This window comes from Platalea leucorodia (assembly GCF_965183815.1).
Source record: "Platalea leucorodia genome assembly, chromosome: 3".
Lineage (NCBI taxonomy): Eukaryota > Metazoa > Chordata > Aves > Pelecaniformes > Threskiornithidae > Platalea > Platalea leucorodia.
Window position 1 is genome coordinate 26,468,051 of NC_138825.1, and position 24,415 is coordinate 26,492,465.

General features: G+C 38.4%; 1 protein-coding gene across 2 annotated transcripts in view; it reads right to left on the reverse strand.

Annotated features, from left to right (window-relative positions):
- Window positions 1–24,415, reverse strand: part of PPP2R5A (protein phosphatase 2 regulatory subunit B'alpha) — a 46,654-nt gene that overhangs the window by 1,532 nt on the left and 20,707 nt on the right. Inside the window, exons 3-12 of one of the 2 annotated variants that reach the window (XM_082306018.1) lie at window positions 20,486–20,587; window positions 14,270–14,362; window positions 12,168–12,298; window positions 11,889–11,948; window positions 10,553–10,661; window positions 8,112–8,165; window positions 3,977–4,027; window positions 2,850–2,969; window positions 2,632–2,759; window positions 467–568 (exon numbers count right to left, since the gene is read on the reverse strand). In XM_082306018.1, the coding sequence (XP_082162144.1) occupies window positions 467–568; window positions 2,632–2,759; window positions 2,850–2,969; window positions 3,977–4,027; window positions 8,112–8,165; window positions 10,553–10,661; window positions 11,889–11,948; window positions 12,168–12,298; window positions 14,270–14,362; window positions 20,486–20,587 (950 nt within the window). The remainder of the gene's footprint in view (window positions 1–466; window positions 569–2,631; window positions 2,760–2,849; window positions 2,970–3,976; window positions 4,028–8,111; window positions 8,166–10,552; window positions 10,662–11,888; window positions 11,949–12,167; window positions 12,299–14,269; window positions 14,363–20,485; window positions 20,588–24,415) is intronic. The other variant, XM_082306019.1, reaches the window with a different exon arrangement.

Consider the following 24,415-nt stretch of genomic DNA (forward strand, 5'->3'; position numbering starts at 1 on the left):
TGAGCATCTTGGGGGGAGGAGAGCACAACTGTTGAAGAGGCTTAGCACGTGGTCTCAGCTGGCCCAGGGTAGGTACGCCCTGCCTCCCGTACTCCAACGGTGCTGCTTAGTAGGGTAAGAGAGGTTTCAGCCGAGCTATGAGGTATTCTCCAGCTCAGCTTTCTGCAGACACCTGCCCCTGCAGCGGCAGAGCCCTGTTTCCCCAGCCAGGAGAGCGAGCGCTCCCTGCCCAGGCGGGACAGGGAGCCGGGCCCTTCCTGCCGCCTCCCCGGGGCTGCAGCTCCCACCGCACCGCTGGCACGCGCCTGCGCGGCTGCTTCGTACGCAGGTGGCAGCCAGCAGCAAATCTTTGGTGAGCAGTTCCCCTACAGAACCCCGCAGCCACAACAGGTAAGTTTTGTCTCTTTTCAGCTGGTACATTCTAAATAGGTATTCATCACCGTGCATTTGGAAGAAAAATCACTACCTTTGCCTTTCAGCTTTATATGAGCTTGTAAGTTCATCAAAAAGCTTGCCATTCATTTCCATCAGGGTTTTCAGCACGTTATATACCAGTGCCACGATAGTTCTAGAAGAGAAAGAACACGGCCGTTAGAATCGCTCAACACAAAATTAACTTCGGCAAACAAGTATTCAGTTTCTTTTTTGGACTCTGAGTTTTTATCTAAGGTACTACGGTGAGGTCAGTGAGTTCCTGAAACAAAATCCTTTACTACAGTTTCCTCTGTGAAATAATAAAATGTGTATTTAAACTTTTTTTGAAATGGCTGTTTAGCCTTAAATGCCTGACTCTTGTAATTGCACAGGATATAATTATTGGTACTGTGGCTGTACTATAAAGCCATTCAATTATGTTAATGTTTAATAAACTGAGTTTTAACAACAATTTTGTAATATTTGAGGAAGGAAATACGAGAGTCTAGAAAAATAAACTTCTGGCTAATAGCTTCAAGACTGGGCAGAAGAATGCAGCGGAGGAACCGCAGGCACATGGTTTAGCATAGCTACTCACTGCTCGAGCAGAAGCGTTTCTGGGCAGCAGATAGTTTTGCTGCATAATGCCCCGTTACAGAACTGAATTGAGAACATCAGATAATGGTTTCCAATACCTTTGTTTCTTTAAAAAACTAAACAACTTGAGCAATACTGGCTGCGTCTTACATGGCTGTCCATATTTCCATGTTAGGTTTAAAACTTCTTTTTATGAAGGCGTTCAATACATTATCTTAAATGTAGCATTGTTTATCTCCTCTAAACCCACTCTTAATTCCACACAGAAATGCAAAAATAGCACTAAAATTAAAGAGGTGCCTATCATTAAGCTTATCGCTGATCAAAAAAAGTAGGTAAACTCTCTTCCCCATCTTTCCCCTCCCTCGCAGTTCACCTTCCCACAGCAGTACTGACTAAGGCTGTAGAGCAGGGGTGCCGTGCCGTCTTGTGACCTTGAGAAATGAGGGAAAGAAAAAAGTCTAAGGCAGTAGCCAAGGGGCCAGGTTTGCCTTTTCAGCACACTGTCCCCTGTGGCACTGGGAGAATCTCCCAGCTGTTCGTCAGAGGCCCTGCGCTCATTCAAAGCTTATTTGGGGTTTTGGTTTTCTGAGAGGAAAAGCTTGATTTTGAGCGAGTAGTTAAGTCCGTATCGGACAGCTAGATGGATATAAGCACCTTACTCTGCCCTCCAAAACAGAATAAAACCAAAAGGTTGGGCTTGCTTCCTCAAACTTCCTGGTCCTCAAGGTGTACAGTTACCCTGCGTCTTTCACTTCCTTCTGTCTGCAGGTAGGGAAAGAGGGACAGCCTTCAAATTTGCTGAGGTCCCAAGTACTACCAGTGCTCCAGGAACTAGTTCTCCAAAATTTATATTCAGTCTCAGCTGATAACATTTGTAACTAGGCACACCATCTGGGTAACTTCAGAATAATTTCAGAGCTTCTAAGGGCTTAAAACAGGGCATCTGATTGAACTTCAAAGTTGTGGGAAGCTCCTGCCTCCCCTGGCTTTTGCCTGCACCAGCTTCACATTCTACGAAAGGACTCGCAACTCAAGTAAGGATGCTGGACACAAGCAAACGTTGCTTTTTAGTATTCCAGTGTCATTACTGCCTCTTTCAAACGTGATCGAAAAATACTAACATTTAACCTGTGGCATTGAATCTAAAATGAAGTAGTCACTCATTTCTCATTCCTACCATACTTTATAGAGGTAGGCAACTGCTCTTCTCCGATAGTATCTTTCCCTTTCCTATCTCACTGGGCAGCAATGAAGCTGCTTACGAAGACAGTGACAGAATTTTGTTCATCTAGAGCAGTAAGGGACAGCAAAGCATAAACACAGCAGGACCATCCCTTGGCAATGGTTTTGGTCTAAGTAGCGTTAATTTGCATTTTTAACTAATGCATAACATCAAATGTGATTACAGTATCAAGACCATCATCCAATTTCCTCATAGCGATGGAGAACAGTGGAAGTATGATACAGCTGAAAATGACGTCCATTTTAGCACCCCTAATCTCACCGATTTCATCTGATTTAGGTAGAAATGAAATCACATTTACAAGCTTATGATCCAAACCTGAAACAGTGGACAATTTATTTATGGTACTATAGATAAAGTTAAACGTTACGTACTGATTCCAGTGTTCTTTGGAGATCTTGTATAAACTGCCAAACATAATTGGTAAAATTTTATCAATGTTCTCCTCAATCAGGCTAAGAATATATTCATTATTCCAGAAGTACAAAGCTCTTTCTGCAACCTGAAACACAAAGTTCAGGGGGTCAACAGACAAAAAAATAAATTACTACAAGTTATTTTTTTTATACTTTTTTTAATACTTTATTTTTACCTGAAAATGTGAACTTGACACACTCTTGGATATTTGCTTAAATAAAGGCTCTTCTATTTTTTTGAATTGTGTCGGTTCTATTACATCTAAGATTTCTTCAATTTCACCTAAAAACATTACCTGTTTGTATAAAAGAAATATATCAAAAAGTATGAGAATGTTTTATATCACCACTGTAAACAGAAACAAAATACAGCTCATGCATTAGTCATGAACCCTGCAAAGAACACTGTAGGTAATTACAATGCAGTAGGCATCCACAGGTTTTTTTTGCAGCCTGAAAGAAGTCAATCATCGGTTTCAGCTACCAGGTAACAGCTCTCACCTTGGATTTCATCGTCTTTTGTGTAATTGCTCTAAACACTTTGCAGAACTGCTTCTGCAGAGTATGTTTTCTTAAAGTTAAAAAAAACCAGCTAGAACATTTTATTTCTTCAGGAATGGCTGCAGAGGTTACCATTATCCGAGATCTCCAAAGCAGCTTTTGAAGTGATAAATAGTTAATTCACGTTTTAAATTACAATCAGCAGGACATGAGGTAGGTGGCACAGAAAAATTGAACACCGCTCACCCAAACAGAGACAACAATCTTAAGGGACCCCGCTTTTAAGGAGCTGTCGGGGGGTGGGATCTGGTGGCATATAACAAACTCCTGATGTTTAAACTCATTTTAACCACATAGAAGAAACCAGGAAAAAAAAAAAAAAAAAAGAATTTCCCAAGATCATTTAAAGTTATTTTTATACTACGGAAGAAGAATGTATGCATGCTTTACCAGACACTTACTCGGTATCTCAAAAGCTAAGTCTGTATCACGTTGCAGGTGACTACCTCCAACGTGGTCCGTATCTACTAAAATACTTCTCACCTTGGAAAACTGTTTCTCTATACAATATCTTCATTAGAATGCAACTTTTAATATCGTTTTAGCACAGTAACACCATAGTAAGAACAGACGTACAAAACAATTGCACTGAGTTGCGTGACAGATGAGCACCTCAAGAAGCTTCTAGAACTGCAAGTTCTCTGCAAGATCTCTTGAAGAGCACAGCAGAGGTGAGGCGTGTGAACCTGCCACGCTACGTGTTACATCACAGCAGACGCCAGAAACAAGAGACAAAACCAACCTCTTTCTGACTGCAAGTTTTTGGCCAAAATTTGAGCAGTCCTCTGATTACCTATATTAAAAATACAAACAAGTTAAAGCAGAACAAGTATCTGTTACATATCTGATAAGATTTAAAAAAACAAACAAACTACTAGTTTGCTTTTCCTTACCCAAAGGTTCAAGGAAAACTGAATACAGCTAAATGTAGTTCCACTGAAAATAAATACTGTGCTGTCTCATTTAAATATTTATCTTGCTTAGGTTATCAGAATAATTTAGACCCTTATCACTTCACAAGTCCTTGATTATCCATTCACACGCTGCTCCCATCCCAGTACATACATTAATTGATAGGATTCTGATAACATCAAAGCATCACAAAATGAAGTGAACTCCCCTGTAGCTAGATTTCCCAGAATATCTTTTGTCTTCTTCTCATCCATACTTTGGGGAGCACCTGTCTTGGCATTGAGGTTTGAAGCCCAAGAGCAAGCGGTATATGCTGACTGCACAAACGGGGCAGCCGTGGCCTCCACCGCTTCCTTTTTTCTTCTGGAATTTGAAATGTTAAAGACTGGAAACTAAAAAAAGATGTGAACTTACAGAGAAAATATATTCCAGTACCTACATTGGTAACAAATCTTACACAAGACCGGAAAAGGACTTCAGCAAAACTTAATTAGGAAGTGCAGCGCCCAAGAGGAAGGGGGGGGGAACCACACAACAAACAAAGGCTGGAGGCCTGTTTCCTAGAAACAAACATTTGACATGGCATCTAAATTACAAAATTAATGCTGGCTAAAAAAAAAAAAAACAAACAAAAAAAAAAACCCAAAAAACCAACCCTGTAATTGTATGTTTTGGAAGCAGAAACATTCCCAGAGCCTTATAAACTTTCATTCTGAGGAAAGGACCTCTATTTTTATGATACAAGAGCACCTAATTTATCATATCCAACTGTAAAACTTACTCGACTATTTGAATACCTTCCATATTTGATTTTTGCCATGTTTTCTTTTTTTCCAGCTTCCCAGCTAGCTGTTTTATTCACGACTATGTGTACTACCAAAAGTGACTTTCCAGAGAAAAAGTTAATATGATTTTAAGTGCCCACAAGTCTTTATCCTAGGATACATACATATCCTGCTGCTACAAAACTGAATGTCACTTCAAATGACACTGAGCGAGTGCAGAAACCTCAGGCAGCTGCTCAAGTCCTGGGCTCAAATCCACAAAAAGAAAGCAAGTTACAAGGAAAGAACAGATTCCTTACAGAGCCTTCACCACACCCTTCTACCTGGCTGGCTGAACGCTACGGACAACAAGTACCAACGCCATCATCTGACACCTGATGAAGGAGCAGGAGGCCTGGAGCAGCCCACACGGGTGACAACTCTGCCACCCGGCCCACAGAGGCAGAGCTCCCTCCCCGACCGGCGGCACGGACCTGGCCTCCTCGGACAGGGCAGAAGGGCTGGGGCAGACGGCATGGCCGGGGGGGGAGAAATTTTGAGCTCCCCCATTTCAGTGCAATTACCTGACCTGGCAGTCCTTCGCTCACCCGCTTCTCCTCCACCCTCCAGGAGTCAGACTTGCGTGAATTAATTACACTTGTTTCCCTAGATTCACAATTTAAAGTAGTCTATGTAACTACACTTTAAATCTAGGGCCATTTTCTGTTAATTAGCTCGTAACTGAATGACTCAGTTATATACTATTGAGATTTTGTATTTTTCAAGAACAAACCCAAACATTTACAAGTATAATAGCTCATTCTGCCGACACTTTCCCTTCCCCCAGAACAATGCGAGTAAGCCAAAAAATTTCAGACAAGCTCATTTGCCAAAGAAAAGCTGTGAGAACCTACCATACGCCCCTAATTGGAGCATAAATTTATTTAAAATTGAGTTAGCTGGAAGAGTCCAGTTTCCAGCACTTGTTATTGCAAGTGTGTCGAACGTACTTCGCTACACAGACTCATATTCTCAACTTGATAAAGAAAGAACACGTTCCGAGTAGAACAGTGCAGACCTCAACAAAATACCTATTCCTTGCTCCTCAGAGAGAGTATCTGTTTCCAGCTTGACTACGCTTTCATATTAAAAAGCTGATACATGCACATTTATGGTCAAAGATTTTATTCAAAGAAATATTCAACATGAATGCAGATCTGAAATCCTGCTGCTCTTACTACAAAAAAACTCCTACAAAAAAAACTACAAAAAAAAAAGATTAATAACTCTCCCTGAGCTACAAAATTCCCATGAAGTGACTTATAACAGTAGGCACCTGCTAGAAAACTTAAACCCTATCTCAAGGGCTGCGTGTTTAGCCTGATTTCTTCCATGTAAAGGCCACTGCGCTTAGCAGGGTTAGGTAACAAACTCTTCTTGTCAGCTTCGCAAACATCAGGACTGACCTAAGGCAGACTACCATAGTTACAAGAGCTTGGATTGAACGTCCTCGAAATTGACCCCGAGTGACAATTCCTGCCAGAAAAATAACAGTAAGGTACTCATGAAGACAGCCCTCTGATGGAATTCTTAAAATATTACTTGACCTAAAGCCAAAATAAATTCCAAATGCTATCTCATCAGTTACCCCAAATTTTAACATCTACTTTTCAAGCATTTCAGAAAGTTACTTAAAGCTTCACTACTTATCATCTTATTGACTTTTACTCCTTGATAAAGCCAATTTTACCATACATTCAGAGTAATGACCAAAGCAAGCACAGGCAGTGACACTGCAGTGAGTTCTTGTACCTTCTCCATTCTGAACTCGACTGATGAGGAGGCAACCAGGATTGTATATACTATGGTCGAGATGAAGTCTCAGAATTGCCCTACAGCACTCCTACCTCAAAAAGCCTTACTGTCTCGCTTCCGAGTTTGGGCTTGGATCCTGCATCACAGTCCTGTAAATTCATACCAGGAAGTTCTGACTTTGTCGCTTCATTCAATCTTGCAGGTTTTTATGTAATACTACACATTTTCTGCTCGCATGTTATTTTAACTGTCAAAATGCCGGGACTGTTTTATCACTGGGCTTAAGGAATAAGGCTTATGCAATTCCTTTCTCTTCGCCCTATCCAACAAAATAAGCTTATTGACCAGTGTAGCTGGCAACACTGCAGTACAGGGGGAAAGAAGATGCTTCAAGCAGACAAGGCAAATTTAGAGACAGTCAGGTCTACCACCTTCCACCACCTACAGAATAACCTGTCTTCTGATGAGGAACATCAATACCTAAGTGGCTGTGCAGAAAACAAGCTTCCACTGGAAGACTAGTGAAGATCTATGTTGTTTCTACAAAGCTATTTATCTTTTTTCTTTATAGAAAAGTTTAGATTTTACATAAGCTCTTCATTTTTCTGTCACACAAAGGGATAAAGTATTTAAATATCAACATACCCGTAATGGAAAGATTTCTGATTGTCCAACTAAAACCAGTTTCTGTTCTAGCTGGTTTGACATCAGTCTGTGTCCCCATGAGCTGCTGCACTGCCCCGAGCCTGCATTCTTCTTTATGGGCATTGCCAAAGCCCTTGCATGAAGTGCTGCAAACCCCTTTTTAGCTGAGCTGTCAATACGTATCATGGGAGATTCAGTCTGGCAAAAGCCACTGATGCCTGAAGCACCTGTATTATAACTGCCAAGAGCCACCCCAGTAACTGAAGAGACAGAGCAGAAGCATCCCATTTGGAATTTCAGAGTTCCTTCTGTCTAAATAAAGTGTTGTTATTCTTTCCAGCTTTTATTTTGGGATTGTTTATTCCCTAAAATATTTCAGCTTTTTTCAGTGGCTAGGCACAAGCCATCAGCACCAAAAATATTGACATTTTAGTTCTTACCAGGAGGGAATACAGTTGTTACATGCTTTCTCATATGAGGTAATTTGCATGATATCAGTGGTTCAAACTTTTATTTAAATTTGTGCTCTATCTTGGTCACAGGCTAAGAGATAACTGCCCTTTCAAACCCAGAATTTTCTTAACTGTTCTAGATGTAATTTTTTTTCCCCAGAAAACCCCCACACCTATGGATCATTAATCAAGATCGCACAGATAGCACTGCTATACAATTCTAACAAGTTACACTGAAATATTTAGTTGAAATTAAAAATAGAAAAACATTCAACTGAAAAACACTTACAGGCTCTGTTAAAGTTGTATCTTTTTCCAGGAACTGTACAACACAATAGGCGAGCTAGAATGCAAGTCATATGATTATTTAGTTTAAACAGACACTGTTTAGACATTGCAGCATAACTAAATATCACAACTTATAACGGAAGCACTTCAGATCAGGGGGGGACAGGACCCAACCCAAAACACCCCCACACAGCCGTTTTAAATTCTTCCAAACTAAACAAAACAGCCGTTAAAGCACCAAGACATACAGGCCTGCTCTATCTTACAAAGACTTCCTGCATACCAAAAATCTTCCGTTTTTTTCATCCTAGAAGAAAATTACTTTTAAGCTTGACAGATATTTCCCTAAGTCAGATCCAGTATCCAGACAGATTTTTCTCAGCTTCAATTCCTGTATTAGCGCTACAAAGCTATCATTTTCAAACATCTGTATTGGGGTAAAAGAGGTGATACTTTCAGTCAAGAAAAGTTTTAAAACAGGTTTGACTGAGCACACATTGCTCAAGTACTGGACATCTACAGCACACAACATCCAGCGATGACAGGTGAAAGACTTTTAACGTATTACACTGCCACAAGAGATCAGGCAGCACCTGTCCAGCTGAGTATCCCATCTCCAGCAACGGCCAACAACAAACGCCTGTGGAAAAGCGAATGAAGCAGGGGAAGCATAACGTGATTTAAGTCACCAGCGTGCTCTCCCAGCCCCTAGTGATTTCTGTCCAGGGGTCTTCTCAGGCCAAGTGTGATATTCTACATTATATAATTACTTACTGTTTAGTTACTTAGCACATAGGTAAGTGACTAACCAACCACACCTCTGCCCAGTACAGAAACCATACAATAATCCTATTACTAAAGCAGTTACAATCCTAGATTCCATTAAGACTAATTTTAAGAAGTCATCTCACAGTATAATGCAAAGACAAAAATTATTTAGATGCATTACACGGACATTTCAATACTTAAGATGCTTGAATTCAAGCATTACCTTTCCATTTTTTTTTAATCTGTTATCCCAAAGCAGATAATTACAATGCTGTAATTACAACAGGTCTAATTTATTTCTTTTACCCTTAGGCTAAGGATGTATATGTGTAGATTCAAAAAAATAATAAGTGTCACACATTAATCTCATAAAATCCCATTACATATATTGTACAGTAGTGCTTTATTGTTCAAAGACACAAAGACTCAAACTTAATTCAGCTTTAAGGCTTTAACTTTTATGAGTAGGCTATGTACTGTAGCAACAAAGCAACCAGGCCACTCCTGATTGCAAATCAGATTTAATGCTGGTTTACACCTTCAGGATAGTACAAAACCAGAAACACACAGTGCTGAAACTGCACGTGGCACTAGTGGTTTATGCAGGGACAGATTTGCCTGGTCAGCAAACCAATGCTACTTTCAGGTACACACTACAGCTGAATTAACAGGACCTTTTCAGGCACCGATGAACTGGATTAAATATATCATAGAAAAAAGGGAAGCTTGCTGTACTGATCTATCACTGAGAATACCTTTGGCAAGTGACTGGTCCCTTTCATATCACTGACTCATTCCATGGTGCAGCCTATTGCATAGCAATAAACCACAAAGACAAGCGATCTAATTAAATTAAAACTTTATGTGAGAATTAGGAATTAACTGAGCTCATGACTTGATCCTGTTTGTAGGTTATGTAGTCATAATGATTTCACTTGAATTAGAAACTCATTTCCTTGTATCTTTAGTCTGTAAGGAGCTGTATTAGTGAGCTAAGTTAACAAGGCAAATTTTTAATTAGCCACGGCAGAATTACTTGCAAGTTTGCATCAAATGTGTTCAATACTCAAGTGCCATATGTCTGAAAAGGATATACATTATTCCTCAAATAAAATGCTAACATCTGTGCAAAGTATAAGAATGGAAGTCAAATGAAGAACTAAAGCATTCTGACAGCATGTCATGGATCTACATAATTTCTAGCTGATCCAGAGAGCTACTATGCATTTCTGCCATTTATATCCAACATTCTCCTCCCCTCCCCGTCACTGGAATGGTTTTAGAAATAAAAAAGCACTTCTGAAACACATACCTGGCCATAGTCAAGATTCCTTTATACACAGCATTTAGGTTACGTAAAGGAAGTGATAATAGAACAAGGTCCTGGGATTAAATGAAGCTTAAAGTGTGACAAAACTAGCAAGCAAAAAAGCTTCCCATTTCAGTTGGCACGACTGACTCGCTGTTATGTTCTTTCACTTTTAATATATGCTAAATATGATCTCAAAATTAACATTTAGACAAAAGATCTGTAAGATCTTAAAAAAAACCAGTGACTGAATTTGCAAGTATTTTAGAATATTGATATTGTAACACAATTCTGCTTTAAATTTCATTAGTTTCAAATGCAAATACAAAAAACCCCACCACTCTTAAAAATAAGCAAACGCTTACCTGTGCATGAAACAAAGCTAATCCCTTTGCAGTATGCATGGGAATCAGAACTTTCATAAGGAACTGTTTGTGTTCTGCTTTCAGTGGCAGTGCAAAACCATTGATAATACTGAAAACATGAATAAGCAGGATTTATTTTTATTAAAAAATATTTTTTTCCTAGCAAGTCAAGAATTTCTGTAAATTCAAGAGACACTCCATTTCTGATTCCATTTCTAAACCTGAGTATTTTGAAGCCATAAAATAGCTCTACATAGGCACAATCTTTAAAGTGTTGGTATCAGGCGAGTTTAGACTCTTGGTAGGAATACCAGAGAACCGTAGTAGAAGTCAAATAATACTCATTAGATGAGCTGAAATATTTTTATTATGATCTCCATTAAGTAAAATCATCTACAGTAAGTCTTGCTGTCTAACTGTGAAGCTTAGACAGATGCATCAGGAAGCTGATCCATTTCACCCACAATCACTAGCAACTTGCAGAGAAAAAAAAATAGATGGCATACAATTTTGAACTATTTTAACAGTGCAGTTGGAACATTTGTTTTCAGATTGTTGAACAACCTTTCCCTCCAGAAACAAAGTTAAAAAGTTGTCTCATTGATTCAGTAATCTTATTTTTAAGAGTTGATGAGTCATGGAACAGACAGAAGTCCTTCAGGAAGAGGCTGGGGTTCGTTCCCCCCCCCCCCTTTAGATAAATCTGAGAAAATAATGGTATCCTTTCACTTGATTTTCATGAAAATTTGTTCCACAATAGTTTCACAATTTTTGTATTTTCAGTTAGACCAGCAATATTTATAACATTTTCTACTGTGAAATATATATGACAGTTTTTGGAAAAAACAGTAAAATGCTACCACAAAAAAGTTCAAAGTTAAAAATTAAATTAGTGAAATAATGTCAAAAAAGGTAACTAAAAAACCCTAGCACTTAAAAGGCTTTCCTGAATAGAATTTAAAGAAAACCAGCCTGCTGAAGATTAAAGCATTTCATTCAGCATGAAGGCAAAAGTTAACAATCATTTTCTGAACCAAAGAACAAGTCATCTATCAGATATAAGATAAGCAAGAGTAGATATTCCTGACAAACAAAGACCCTTGAGAAATATTTTGCCAGTCATCTTTAAAACTTGCACCGAAAAAGAATAATTTATACTCTATATCCTAATTTGATATTCACATGGTAACCCAGACCGTATTAGATTATATCAGTGACTGCACTTCATCACTTGTTACTGTAATAATTCTTTCCCTTTCTCCATTCTCAAAGCAAGAAAGCTGAAGCAACACCCACAATCACATTTTCTATTTTTTCTGTGTCAGATCAAACTTACCTTCCTAATATCTCAAGAAGTTCAGCAACACCATTGAAGTGCTCTGTTTCATATATAAACCTGTTATGAAAAAAAGACAGCCATCAAAAATTGAAACAGAGGATCAGAGATTCCAAAGAAATAAACCTTTAATAAGCTTCAAATATTTGAAAACCAGATCACAGACCAAAACCAGGTCTTTTAATTCAAGAATAAATCACTGCAGACCCCGACCATGAAGGCAAGGTAAAATATTCCTCAACTTAGTTACACACAGGCACACACACACACAGAGCATACCTGAGGAAAATGTTGTTAATCTGTTTCCTGATGAATGCTCTTAAACCGAGGAATTTTCCATAAATTCGATGAAGAACTGTCTTTAGGAAATCACGTTCTCGTGGGTCTTCACTATCAAAGAGCTCCAACAACTTTAAAAATGAAATTGAAATGCATTACTTTTGAAAGACTTAAATTTTGTTATGTTACTAATTTGAGTTTTATCTTTAATTTACAAGTTTACACTAGAAAAATTAGAATCAGTTTAACAAAAAATTTTGTTTGGATGTCAATATTATATTTTCCAAATTAGGTTTTTAATAAAGCTGATTTTTTTTTTTTTTTAAAATAAACCCAGCAGCTTCATTTCCCTAAAAAGTCTGTACACAGACATCAAAGCCATTCCAACAACTATTACACTATCAAAATAAAAATGAAATTGTAAGAACGAGATTATCAAACCTTAGGTAAGTGGTTTACATTTGGTCTTTAAGAAATCAGAATGAATCATGTCTGTGCCAGATACTTACAATTTTTAAATTAAAATCCTGTACTGCTCATCTCAAAAAGCTACTTGTGTCTTGAGGGTTAAGCAAAAGCATTCCTATACAAGAAATTTCACAATTCATGATTTAATATGGAGGAGATCATAAAATGAGCATAGGATATGTAATTATTAACTGATTCTCTGCTAATACAGACTAAATGCCGTGATAAGCTAGCAAGATTTTCCATGGTTTTTTTCTTGAGGAAAGTTTTCCAAGGATGCAGAAAAGACCATACTCACTTGAAGGCATAAAAAAATATTCCAATCCCATTACAGACCATTATTTCAGTTATTTTTTCCTGTATGTCCAAGTAAGAGCATATTCGAAGTGCTAACTGCGCTAAACAAGTAACTTAGCTCAAGCAGTCACGACAGTCTCCTGCTCGGTCCAGGTCTGTGAGCTTAGGTCTACACCAAGCAGCATAAGAGACTGGAAACGGCTGTTCAGGAACTTTGTGCAGGCTCATTTCTTTTTTATATTTAGAAGGAATTTCTCACGGTCACTACTCCACTTTTTTCCCCATATATAGCTAGCTGTTAATTGCTTTGTCTTTCTTATACTCTAGAGAAAGATCAGGTAAAATGTCAGGAATTGAAACTCTGCAACATGGCTCTTAAGAACCACGGGTCAATTAGTAAACTGGATACCCACAACCAATAGTTCAGCCGCAGCTTCAGGCCTAGATTTTGTGGGGAAGTCAAATAACACAGAGAAGAAGGAAACACCTATAAACAAAAACAGTAAAGCCAAACAAGTGGCAGTTAAATGCAGTCACTGAAGGTGGGGAGGAAAAGTGTCCATCTATGTTTTTACTTTTCATTGCTGTACTGTGATGGCCTGCCAGCACTCACTCTTCAGATACTGAGCTTTTCCTTGACAAACAAGTATTCTGACATAGTTAAAAAGAAAAAAAATCCCCACTGAATTAACCTTGGACAAAAATTGTCATGGTATTCTACAGCCTCATTCCTTGAGAAGTTATATTTAATATGAGATTTCACTTCACTTTCTTTCTCATAGGTACTTTGCATGGTGAAGCATGATTTTCCTATGTACATTTTTACTTGATTTTCCTTCTGTGGTTAACACACGATAGTAAAGAGAATAATACTATCCACTCACAAGTTAGCAGATGTTGGAACACATTTAATGTACAGTAAGTACATGAACTTTTTACAGGAAAAAAGTTTGCTCTAAGTTTTCCCATAATAAATCTATGAAAAAACAAACATAAAAGCACTAAAAATTTAATTAGCACATTGTTGATTTGACTGGAAAAAAGTTGCAAATCATTAAAAACACAACTGGTATTTACAAATCACAAATATCTTGCATTGCAAAGCACTGAGGTTGATATCTGAAAACAAAGTGTTTCTGAAGTTACTAATTACATATAGCCTGTGTGGTATGATGTGCTGTTTATTTAGTGTTTGGCAGAAACCACTGTTGGAACAACTAAAATTTAATCCTGTGTCACATGAAAGCTTTAATATTCTCCTTAGCTGTACAGTCATCTGATAAGCTAAGCTTGAGAGGTGACCTTTAAATCTGGGGGTGGTAAAACTCCCTACTTACCTGCTGTACAAATTTCTGGTCAATATATCGCTTCGCAATGCTAGGCTGAAAATCCGGGCTCTCCAAAAACCTCAGGAAAAATTCATACACCAACTACAAACATTGAAATGAAAATTTTGAAGTTAGTAAGTACACCATAACACAGATCTCAGCCCCGCCACCATCACAAAGTCAGTGGGACTATTAACATGCTTAAAAAGAACAAAAGGAAACCGAAGCCTAATACATCACTGCTTAATCACAGCCTCTACGGGAATTTACTGGAAGAATTACAGTAACTAACACTAATTCCCAGACGAGTCAAAGCTTAATAAATAATCTACTGAAATTATCACTATTAGACAAAAAACAAGTTCTAAGTATTACATATATTAACATTTCCTACTATATTAAGTATTTATTAGTTACCAACACTTATCAACACTGAGGGTAAAATTAAGTGCTCTAACATCACGTAATTCCTTAAATAGATGAAGAAAAATCTGCTAAGTGTCCCTGAAATTAAGTTTCAGTTGCAAACTCCAAAAATGAAAAGTCATTAAAAAGCTGAATGAATACACAGAAGCTTATGAGTTTGGCTTAACATTAGGTTTCTATATCCTGGACACTCAATTCAAGCAACAGGACCCTCTGCAGATTTATCTTCAACATCCTTTACATTTTGTAGTGTATTATTTCTATTGAGTTCAAGTCCCCATTTGCTATGATCCCACAATGCCCCGAGATAGAAAAACAGACAGGAGATAGAGCTAGCAAGGGCCTGAGGAAGCAGAGAAAGGCACGAAGAAGTCACAGCACAAGTCCCATATTTTGGGGTTCATCAGAAGTCCAAGACACAAAATACTGTACTTCCATAACAACAGCAGATTTATAAAACACACATAAGGCATCTCTTAACTAAGACAGAATTGAGAGGAAAGATGTCTTACATTTAGATACGTTCAGGGTTGCTTATGTTCTCAATGCCTATTTCTTAACTCCATGTTAGTTAAACAACTGATTAGTAATGATACTAAAATGCAATTTAGATACATAAAGACATCACTGGACTTCTAAATAAAACTGGACTAGACTGGACTTCTAAATAAAACCTGCACAGAGTTGCGGTCATACTCACAAGCATCTCTTTCAACTCTTACCACTATGAGTACTTATTAAACTGAGAGCCAACACCCGAGTAATTCATAATTTTAATTATGAAGTTCACTTGAGAGAAGTGCTTGACAATAAGTACTATTTATCTAGAACATTTGAGATGACAGTTACTTATGCATAGCCTCAAGGAGGGTATGCTGTATCTGCAAAGCAGAAGCTCAGAAACACAAGTTACCGTTCACTCTTTCTTCCTCTCTGACAGACTGTAACAAGAGCTTTTCATATCAGCAGTTTAAATGCATGCAAATTTAATGTCACAGAACTGTATTAAAACCCAAGCTTCCCTGTACAGCCTTAATTTGTCTTCTTGTGCATAAACACAATTGCACACAACAACACAACAGACAACATAGGACAGAATTTTTAAGAGCTTGGTAATAGACAATCCAATAATATAATTTTAAATATTACCATACTCCATCCTCTGTCTTAGAGAGAGATCAACCATGGTTGTTCGTTTTCATCAATGACATAGCGGGATCGAGTGCACCCTCAGTAAGTTTGCAGATGACACCAAGCTGAGTGGGGTGGTTGACACGCCTGAGCGACAAGATGCCACCCAGGGGGACCTTGACAAGCTAAAGAAGTGGGCCCAGAGGAACCTCATGAGGTTCAACAAGGACAAGTGCAAGGTCCTGTACCTGGGTCAGGGCAACCCCCAGTATCAAGACAGGCTGGGGAATGAAGGGACTGAGAGCAGCCCTACAGAGAAGGACTTGGTGGATGAAAAGCTGGACACAAGCTGGCAATGTGCACTCGCAGCCCAGAAGGCCAACCGTATCCTGGGCTGCATCAAAAGCAGCGTGGCCAGCAGGTTGAGGGAGGTGATTCTGCCCCTCTACTCTGCTCTGGTGAGACCCCACCTGCACTACTGCATCCAGCTCTGGGTTCCTCAGCACAGGAAAGACATGGATCTGTTGGAGCAGGTCCAGAGGAGGGGCACAAAAATGATCAGAGGGGTGGAACATCTCTCCTATGAGGACAGGCTGAGAGAGTTGGGGTTGTTCAGCCTGGAGAAGAGAAGGCTCCGGGGAGACTTTATTGCAGCCTTTCAATACTTAAAGAGGGCTTATAAGAAAGATGGGGACAGACTTTTTAGCAGGGCCTGTTGCAACAGGACAAGGGGTAATGATTTTAAACTAAAAGAGGGTAGATTTAGACCAGATATAAGGAAGAAATTTTTTTTATGATGAGGGTGGTGAAACACTGGAACAGGTTGCCCAGAGAGGTGGTAGATGCCCCATCCCTGGAAATATTCAAGGCCAGGTTGGACGGGGCTCTGGGCAACCTGATCTGGTTGAAGATGTCCCTGCTCATCGCAGGGGGGGTTGGACTAGATGACCTTTAAAGGTCCCCTCCAACCCAAACCATTCTATGATTGTACTGATCTTTTTCAAGCTAGAAACTACATAAATTCATTAGTGATTTATATTGAAATGGGAAACATATGTCTGGAGGGAGGTTGTTAGCACAGCTTCACAGGGATTAATTTTGGAATCAAATTTCATTAAACATTTCTGTAATAAATTCCTATATTAAATATTTCTGCCAGTGACCGCAACAAAGAACAGTCATGTGTGATAACTGCTTAGACTATGACACAATATTAGAAGCTACTACCAGGAAAAGAAAAAAGAAAAAAAAAAAAGAATGTCAGGTTATCAATAAGAAAGGACAAGTTGACCCTGAAGGCCTGGAGTAATAAATACAGGATGAAATTCAAGGATTGCAAAGTCACACTTACAGATCCAAGAAAAAGCCCTGCTAAGCATTTGCAAGCCTTTAAGCTGAGAAAGGGTTAACCATAGGATGACTAAGATCCATCTACACAATGAAGCCATGGAAGTGACCGATGAAATCCTGGGATATTCCAGGAAGATACTGACAGTACAGATACAGATGCACAGTCCTACACGGGCTTGATGAAATCTATTCAAACATGAAAGGACACAGAGAAGGAGCCACTAGAATTGTCATGGGACAGAGCACCTTTTACAAGTGAAGACTAAATTGCCATGTTTTGTTTTCCCTAATGGACAGGGGGAGGAAGGACAATTATGGCTTCTTTCAATAAATAGATTTGGGGACTGCAATAAACATCAAGCAGAAGAACTAAGCTAAAGCATAATGCTGTAGCGTCTTGGTACAAGCTGTCCAAGATTAAGTTTAGGCTATCAGTTAGGATCAAAACCAAGGTACCTCTTATCTATAAAATAGAATAAGTCAACATTAATGCAAAATTCTCAATATATGACGACAAATTAATCAGTTACATGTCTCATTTCTAATATAGGGAGTGTATGCATTAGTAACCATTTGAATGCTTTGTATAAAACACATACAATTCCAGAACCACAATTGTTGCTATTGTTCATAAAGAGCTTTCAGAAAAACAAAGTTTAGTGCTCAAAAATCCAGTTTCTGAGCTGTATCACAGGGAAGTTTTGTGCACTGAAGGAGTATTTATGCAGTTCTGACACTCACAGAATCGTCTAGCTTCCTGCTAATTAGTACCACTGCTCCTAGAACACATACAGCTAGTAAAAGGTATCAAATAACTTTGGAAATCCTTGGGAGCCCTGGGAAATCCATAAAGCTTTATCTGAGGCATTTCAGGAAGCAAGCTGCAATGGCCATTTCTGGATGGTCAGCCTCTCCCTTTTCCTGTATGCTAATGTCTGCAAACTTAGAAGCATGACAAAAACGACTATCAACTAGGGAGACAAGAATAGATTCCAGCCACAACAGATACTGGCTGCTCCTACCTAAAAAAAAAAAAAAAAAAAAAAAAAAAAAAAAAAAGATAGGTACGCTCAACTTTCTTGAGCTTAACTGAAGCACTACCATTGGAAATACAGGGGGGAACTATTGTATTTAGTCATTTTGGTTCTCAAAATTGGGCCAAAGTGCTATGAAATATAACTCTTACTACTTCAGTGATTCAATCTTCTTTCTTGCAGAGACCACTACAATATTACTGCTTTAAGCTACCAGTTTCACCAACTCTGCAACTCCCCAAGCTTCAAAATACACAGTGGCTTTAATGCCAACCTGTTCAACCTAGTTTGGCTGTTACAAACCATCTTGAGTATTGCTTTAAAGCAATGTCTTTCAAGTGGTATTCATTTTACTGAAGGTCTTGAGTCTTTTGTTGTGACTACACACACTGGTAACTTACTAAGCCACTATCCATCATGTTATTCTATAGAGAGATGCCAACAGATTCAGCCAGAGAGGAGTAGAGATTCAAGTTTTTTTCTTTTCCCTCCCAGAAAACTGGCTACCTGACTGTCAGATCAGGATAGAATTCTGAATTTGTTTGTAACTGAGCAACCACAAATCACAGCCAGCAAAACATCCACCCCCACCCAAGCAATTATTTAGACTATACCAAAAGTAATAATGGGTGGGTTTTGATGGCGGGGAGAATGGGTGTGCACACCCCCTTCCTCCATACACAAAATCTGACACTTCCAGCAGCTTTATGCTCCTGGAGGGCAATTAGTAAGTTATCAAACTCAGTCTTCTACCATCCAGTAGCACGTGAACTGTAAAAGAAAGGAGATGAAAACACAAACTGTTTCCACTGTGCTGCAACGAGCAATCTGTTCCAAGGACAGGATGAACAACTGATGCAGGAGAGGGAAATCCACAATCAGTGATCAGATAGCCTGGCCAAAACTCATTTAGAAAAAGGCAAAGGAAAAAGCTGAAAATAAAATTTCAAATAATACCATGGGCTACGATCCTCTTTCAGTTTCTCTTAGACAAGCCTAAAGCACAAGTGAACTGGTCGCAGAAACCACAAATCTTTTTCTGTAAAAAGAACTATAGTTCACTTATGACCTAAAGTGAACTGAACTAACATCTACAAATTTTACTCCTGAGAGACAGAGGCGTTTTGAAGTCAGATGATGTCACCACCGATTGTAAGAGACATTCGTATAGCCCTTGCACACTCCCACCCCTACAAGTAAAACCAAGCCTCTCATCTAGTTCAGTTACAGCCATTTCTCCTATGAATTAAAATCAGTCATATATAAATAAGATAATAATTATCACAGCCTTTAACCTGCAGAATTATGGGTTTTGGTTTTTTTTTTGCAATAACTTGTTTCTTACTTGGTTTAAGTCTCAAATACTATCCTGAACATGTACTTTTTATAGTCAATATTAAAGTCCAGTTTTTTAAATAAGAGCGTTTGTTGATATATTAGAAATGTAATATTATAGGAACAGAGTAGCATTTTAACTCTCTTAAGAGAGGCAAGAGAATGGTATGCAGATGTGCAGTAGCTATTAATCTTCTACCCACTACTAGGACTTGCTACATAACTTTTATTTAACAGATACTACTTATATAAATTCGCCAACAAACTACCTGAGGTATGAACTTCGATGATTACACATGACTTAACTGTTAAAAGTTGAACAAACCTAAGTGGAAAAAAAATAATTCAGCAGTATTGCAAGTCAATCACGTGATTGATACAGCAATGCTATAAAAATCACGAGATTGGCACAGTAGTACAACAATAGAATAACTAACCAACTGTTACCAAACAACAATGCCTATATTGTAAAGTTTTTGCATGAAGGGAGGGAAGAGGGTGGGAAGAATGAGGAGGAGGTATCTATTTCTTGCTCAAAACACAAATAAAGGCTATTACTCCATTTTTTTGTTACTGTCACAAGAAACCAAACTGTTAACATCCACTCGTATTGAAATCACACAAAGTTGCTCAAGTGCAGAAAACAAAGCTCTTAAGTAAAGCACATAATATATGGATATTTTAGGTAATTAAGACATACATATACCACACTTTAATGGTGCAATCACTCTGTTAAAAAAAGAAAAAAGGTATTTAAGCAATTTGGAAGACTTACATTCTGCCATATTTATACACATTAAGAAAAGCACCACTTTTTTTCCCTCCCAAGTATAGAAACTCACTTGTATTATAAAAGCAATTTTGACATTCTTGCCAAAGGCACAAAATGACTCAAGTCATTCACAGTTCTTCCTTTACAAGAAGGCTTGAAAATAAAAGAATCACATACCTGTATGTGGGGCCACGAGGCTTCAAGAGTTGGTTCATCTTCTTCTGGATCAAAATCTGGGTTATCACTAGGTGGAAGTATTCTGAAAATATTAGAAGTAATCTGCAAGAGAAAAAAAATTGATCACACAGATCACACTCAGCAAGGTACTGCTTTTATCCTAAAATTACATAAAAAAAAAATCTTTAAGGAAAAAGTAACGTAATAAATCACCTTTATTCTTTATTTTTTCAAAACGGCTAAATCCAAACAGCCAAAAGTCTGAAACAGGCCAATGAAAATAAGAAAGTAACTTTTGTCTCAACTGTTTTACAAGTTTGTAGCTAGACATGGTCATATTTAAAATTTTCCTCTGAAACCATGAAAGTTACAAGAAAATGTCAGTTTCCCCTTATAAAGGCCAATTTTTAACTATGTGACACTGAGAGTTGAGGTTTTATATAAGACAACAAATACAGTATGAATAACCAATTATGATTTAAACAGAGCACTCTTCATGTGTAAGGCAGACAATCCCAAAAATATATCTAATTTTAGAGTCCTTCACTTAATTTCAAGTTATTTCTCACTTTCAAGTAAGAACTGAAGAACTGCTTACAATTTTTCACCTTTCAAAATTTCAAGATGTTTCAAGGTTTTGGGAAGTCAGAAATACTATACCAATTGTAACTTTTTGATTTAACACAGAGTAGGTTTGAAAAAATTTTAAAAATGGCTACCAAGTTACTTTAAGTACGATATAGTCATATCAAATAAATTTCAAAAGGGCTAGTCTAAAAATGTTTCTTCAGGGATTTTTGAAGTATACAGAAGTCTGGATAGGAGACCAATCTTTCAGATGTCAAAAGAAAAATGTCATCTCTTCTGCCAGATGTAACATACTGGATTTTAAATCTCTAACATGAACAAAACAGAACATGAAGTTAATTTTTTTTTTCCTGCATTTTCTACTGTTTTTTCAGGAACACGTTCAGCCCAACTTTTCCAATCGTCTTTCAAACTCGGTAGTCTTTTGATCAAATCTGTTTCGAACAGCTGCTAACCACCCAAGCCTACTAAACACAAAAGAAAACATTCCACAGGTTGCAGCAAATGCTACTGCACAGCTTCCATGGAGTCTCCAAGGTGTCTGAAGAATCTTGCAAAAGGACTTTAAAAGATCCTGAAGTCACCCAGCTGGCTCTGCATAGAAGAATCAGCTGCCTCATTAAACAATGTATAAAGCTATCGCGTAAACGGACTTTTCATTTCCTCCTATGCACTTCATTCTATGTCCTGTCACTGTCTTCTGTAGGTACACTGTCAAGCTGCAGACTCTGCTGCTCTAGAGTAGAAGGGCAATGATGTTCTGTACGGATGGGCACTACAGCAGTCTCCCAGTGTACTGCACAGCAGGAAGGAAAAAAAAAAAAAAAAGAGTACAGTTATCCTTTAATGTTGTAAACATAAGGGACTTGGGATTCTGGAGCACATGAGAAACTGGCTGGTGGAAGAAGAGGGGGAAAATAGGAGTCAGAGAATGTGAATTTTAATCAAGCCCAAAAGCAAAGACTACAGTCTTGGTTCTGTTATTTGATATTGCTTACTCTTATTAGGTATTCAACGAAAGCATCCAACATAAAAATAAGCTCCCTACAGAGACTTCCTTACATGTCTTCTGGTAACATCTCTTGCTGAACTGAACCAGTCAACCCTTTAGCACAGAACCTCAAAGAACAGAATGCAAAAGTTTCAAGTCCAAACCAAAGGTACTAACTACTGAACATACTTCTGTAGCAGAAACAAATAGCAAGCCTCTTGGTCAGATCTTCAGAAAACTAATTTTATGATTTTCAGAGTATTCAGTACTTCTACTAGCATTATCGGTCTCCTGAGAACATATGAAACTTAGAATAAATTGTGTACCATTTTTATGTGCTAGCCTGTCTCCCTAAAGAACTGGCTCATTTACTTCATTATGTTTGAAGCACTTTTGCTTCCTGTCTCATTTGCTTCTTTCTAATGTCTTACTAATAGTATTGATCAAAAATGTGGTTTGGGTTAAAACCCCCATTGTTTTTCTATGGGCAAATTCTTCTCTATATCCTCTCATATTATGTAAAACATCCCTTTTCCTTTGCAAGTGAGGTCTTATCCCAAAACTGTGATTTGAGAAATACAAATCATAAAAGGCTTTTACAGCTGGACAGGTTTCCTGAGAAACCCAGCATTAGCTTTCTAAATTAAATCTCAGAAAGTTTTGCGAAAGTGACATCTGAAAGTGTGCCAGTTAATGTATTAAGATACAGCAATTACATTTTATTAAAACAAAAAAGAAAAAAAAGAAAAAAGTCCCTTATTGTCTGTACACTTCCCAAGGAGCTAAGCATGTGGAGGGATACTAGATTCAATTCCAATTTCTGAGTGTGCAGATAGGGATATCTGATGTTTTTTGAAATTCTGAATTCACAGCTTGTGCAAGCTGCTAGGACAATCTTATTTACATTGGATTTTTATATGCTGGTGGGGTACGAGGGGAAGTTGGCAGGCACAAGGAGGTGGAGGAGTAATGTGTACTGGAGGGACATTTCTGTTCTGCTCCCAAACCTGATAAAGGCCAGAGCTTTCTAACTTCCCAGGAAGTTCTAAAACTTAAAATATTCCACAATGCCAAACCCTAATTTGCTGTTAGCTTCAGAGTACTTTCAACTAAGAATTTCCAAACATAGAAGACACTAGTTTTAGATGACCTAGAAGGGAGGTGCACAGACCACTGTGCTACCCCTTCAGAATTATTTGTAAGCAAAAATTTTCCTCAGTTCTTAATTCAAAGGCTTTAGCAAAGAAATTACAGGAAAATCAGATTGCCTGGGGCACTAAAAAGATAACCTACAGCATATGCCCTGAGCACCTGTGTAAACAAAGATTTTCTTTTTTTTTTATGATCTTGTTCCATCCTTGGTGGCTTGAAAAGACATTGGTATCATTTCAACCAGCGCTCCCTACCTCAGGATCCAAGCACAGCAGGGACAACTACACAAGTCATTATTGTGTGGTACTGGCCCAGCAGCTATCATGGTAACAGAGACCATGTGAAGGGAAGGAATGCTAGGAGGCCTCCTCACCTGCACAGACCTTGCCTATGCACTGGTCAGGAGCAACATTTTTTTTCCTCTTGACATCTGTAAGGGACTGTTGACTTTGCCTCCCCAAGACCTGGGTGACTCCAAGCAAACTGGGCCGCTTTCTCTGCAAGCTGGAGGAAAGGTGTCCCAGGCCTAGGGAAAGACAAGGGGCTTTGGAAGAAATTGGCTCCACTTCTGCCACTGATGCCACTCTGGTGTTTTTTCAGGAATTTTTGTAGTCTGTTCATCCTTTACTACCAGTCAGATGATAGCTGGGTTTCATTAAGGCTGATGTCTACTTTTTCGTCCCAAAACCACTATCCTTTCAAACTCTGCAAAAAACTCAAATGCTTTTTCTTCTAATGTAGTAACACTGAACAGTCTAAAAATTTAAAAAAAAAAAAATCTTTTAGATGTCATAGAAGTTTTGCTACAAAGAAAGGCCTCAAGCCTGACACACGTGTTGTTTGGAGGGAGAGACCCATCCAGAGTTCTTTCTGAAAGCTGGTACTTCGTCCTAATTCACAGCAAAGACCTTTTCTGCTGCCAGTTGCCAGGGAGACTAGAAATACTATTCAGGCTTGGAGGGATCTTTTGTCTCAAGCTCTGAAAAAGCTCTCACTGAGCATTTAAGGCCTTCTTCATTTTCTGTCATTTTAGGGGAGAAAAGGAGATTGTTATAGAAGGAAAAACAAGCATCCACAGAGCCCAACCATTTGCACAACAACAATAACCTCAAAAGAACAGCTCAGCAACACCTTATCTCCAAGAAAATAAAACAACTTCAAATACAAAAGAAAATCTCCCTTCAACAAGTATGATAGGC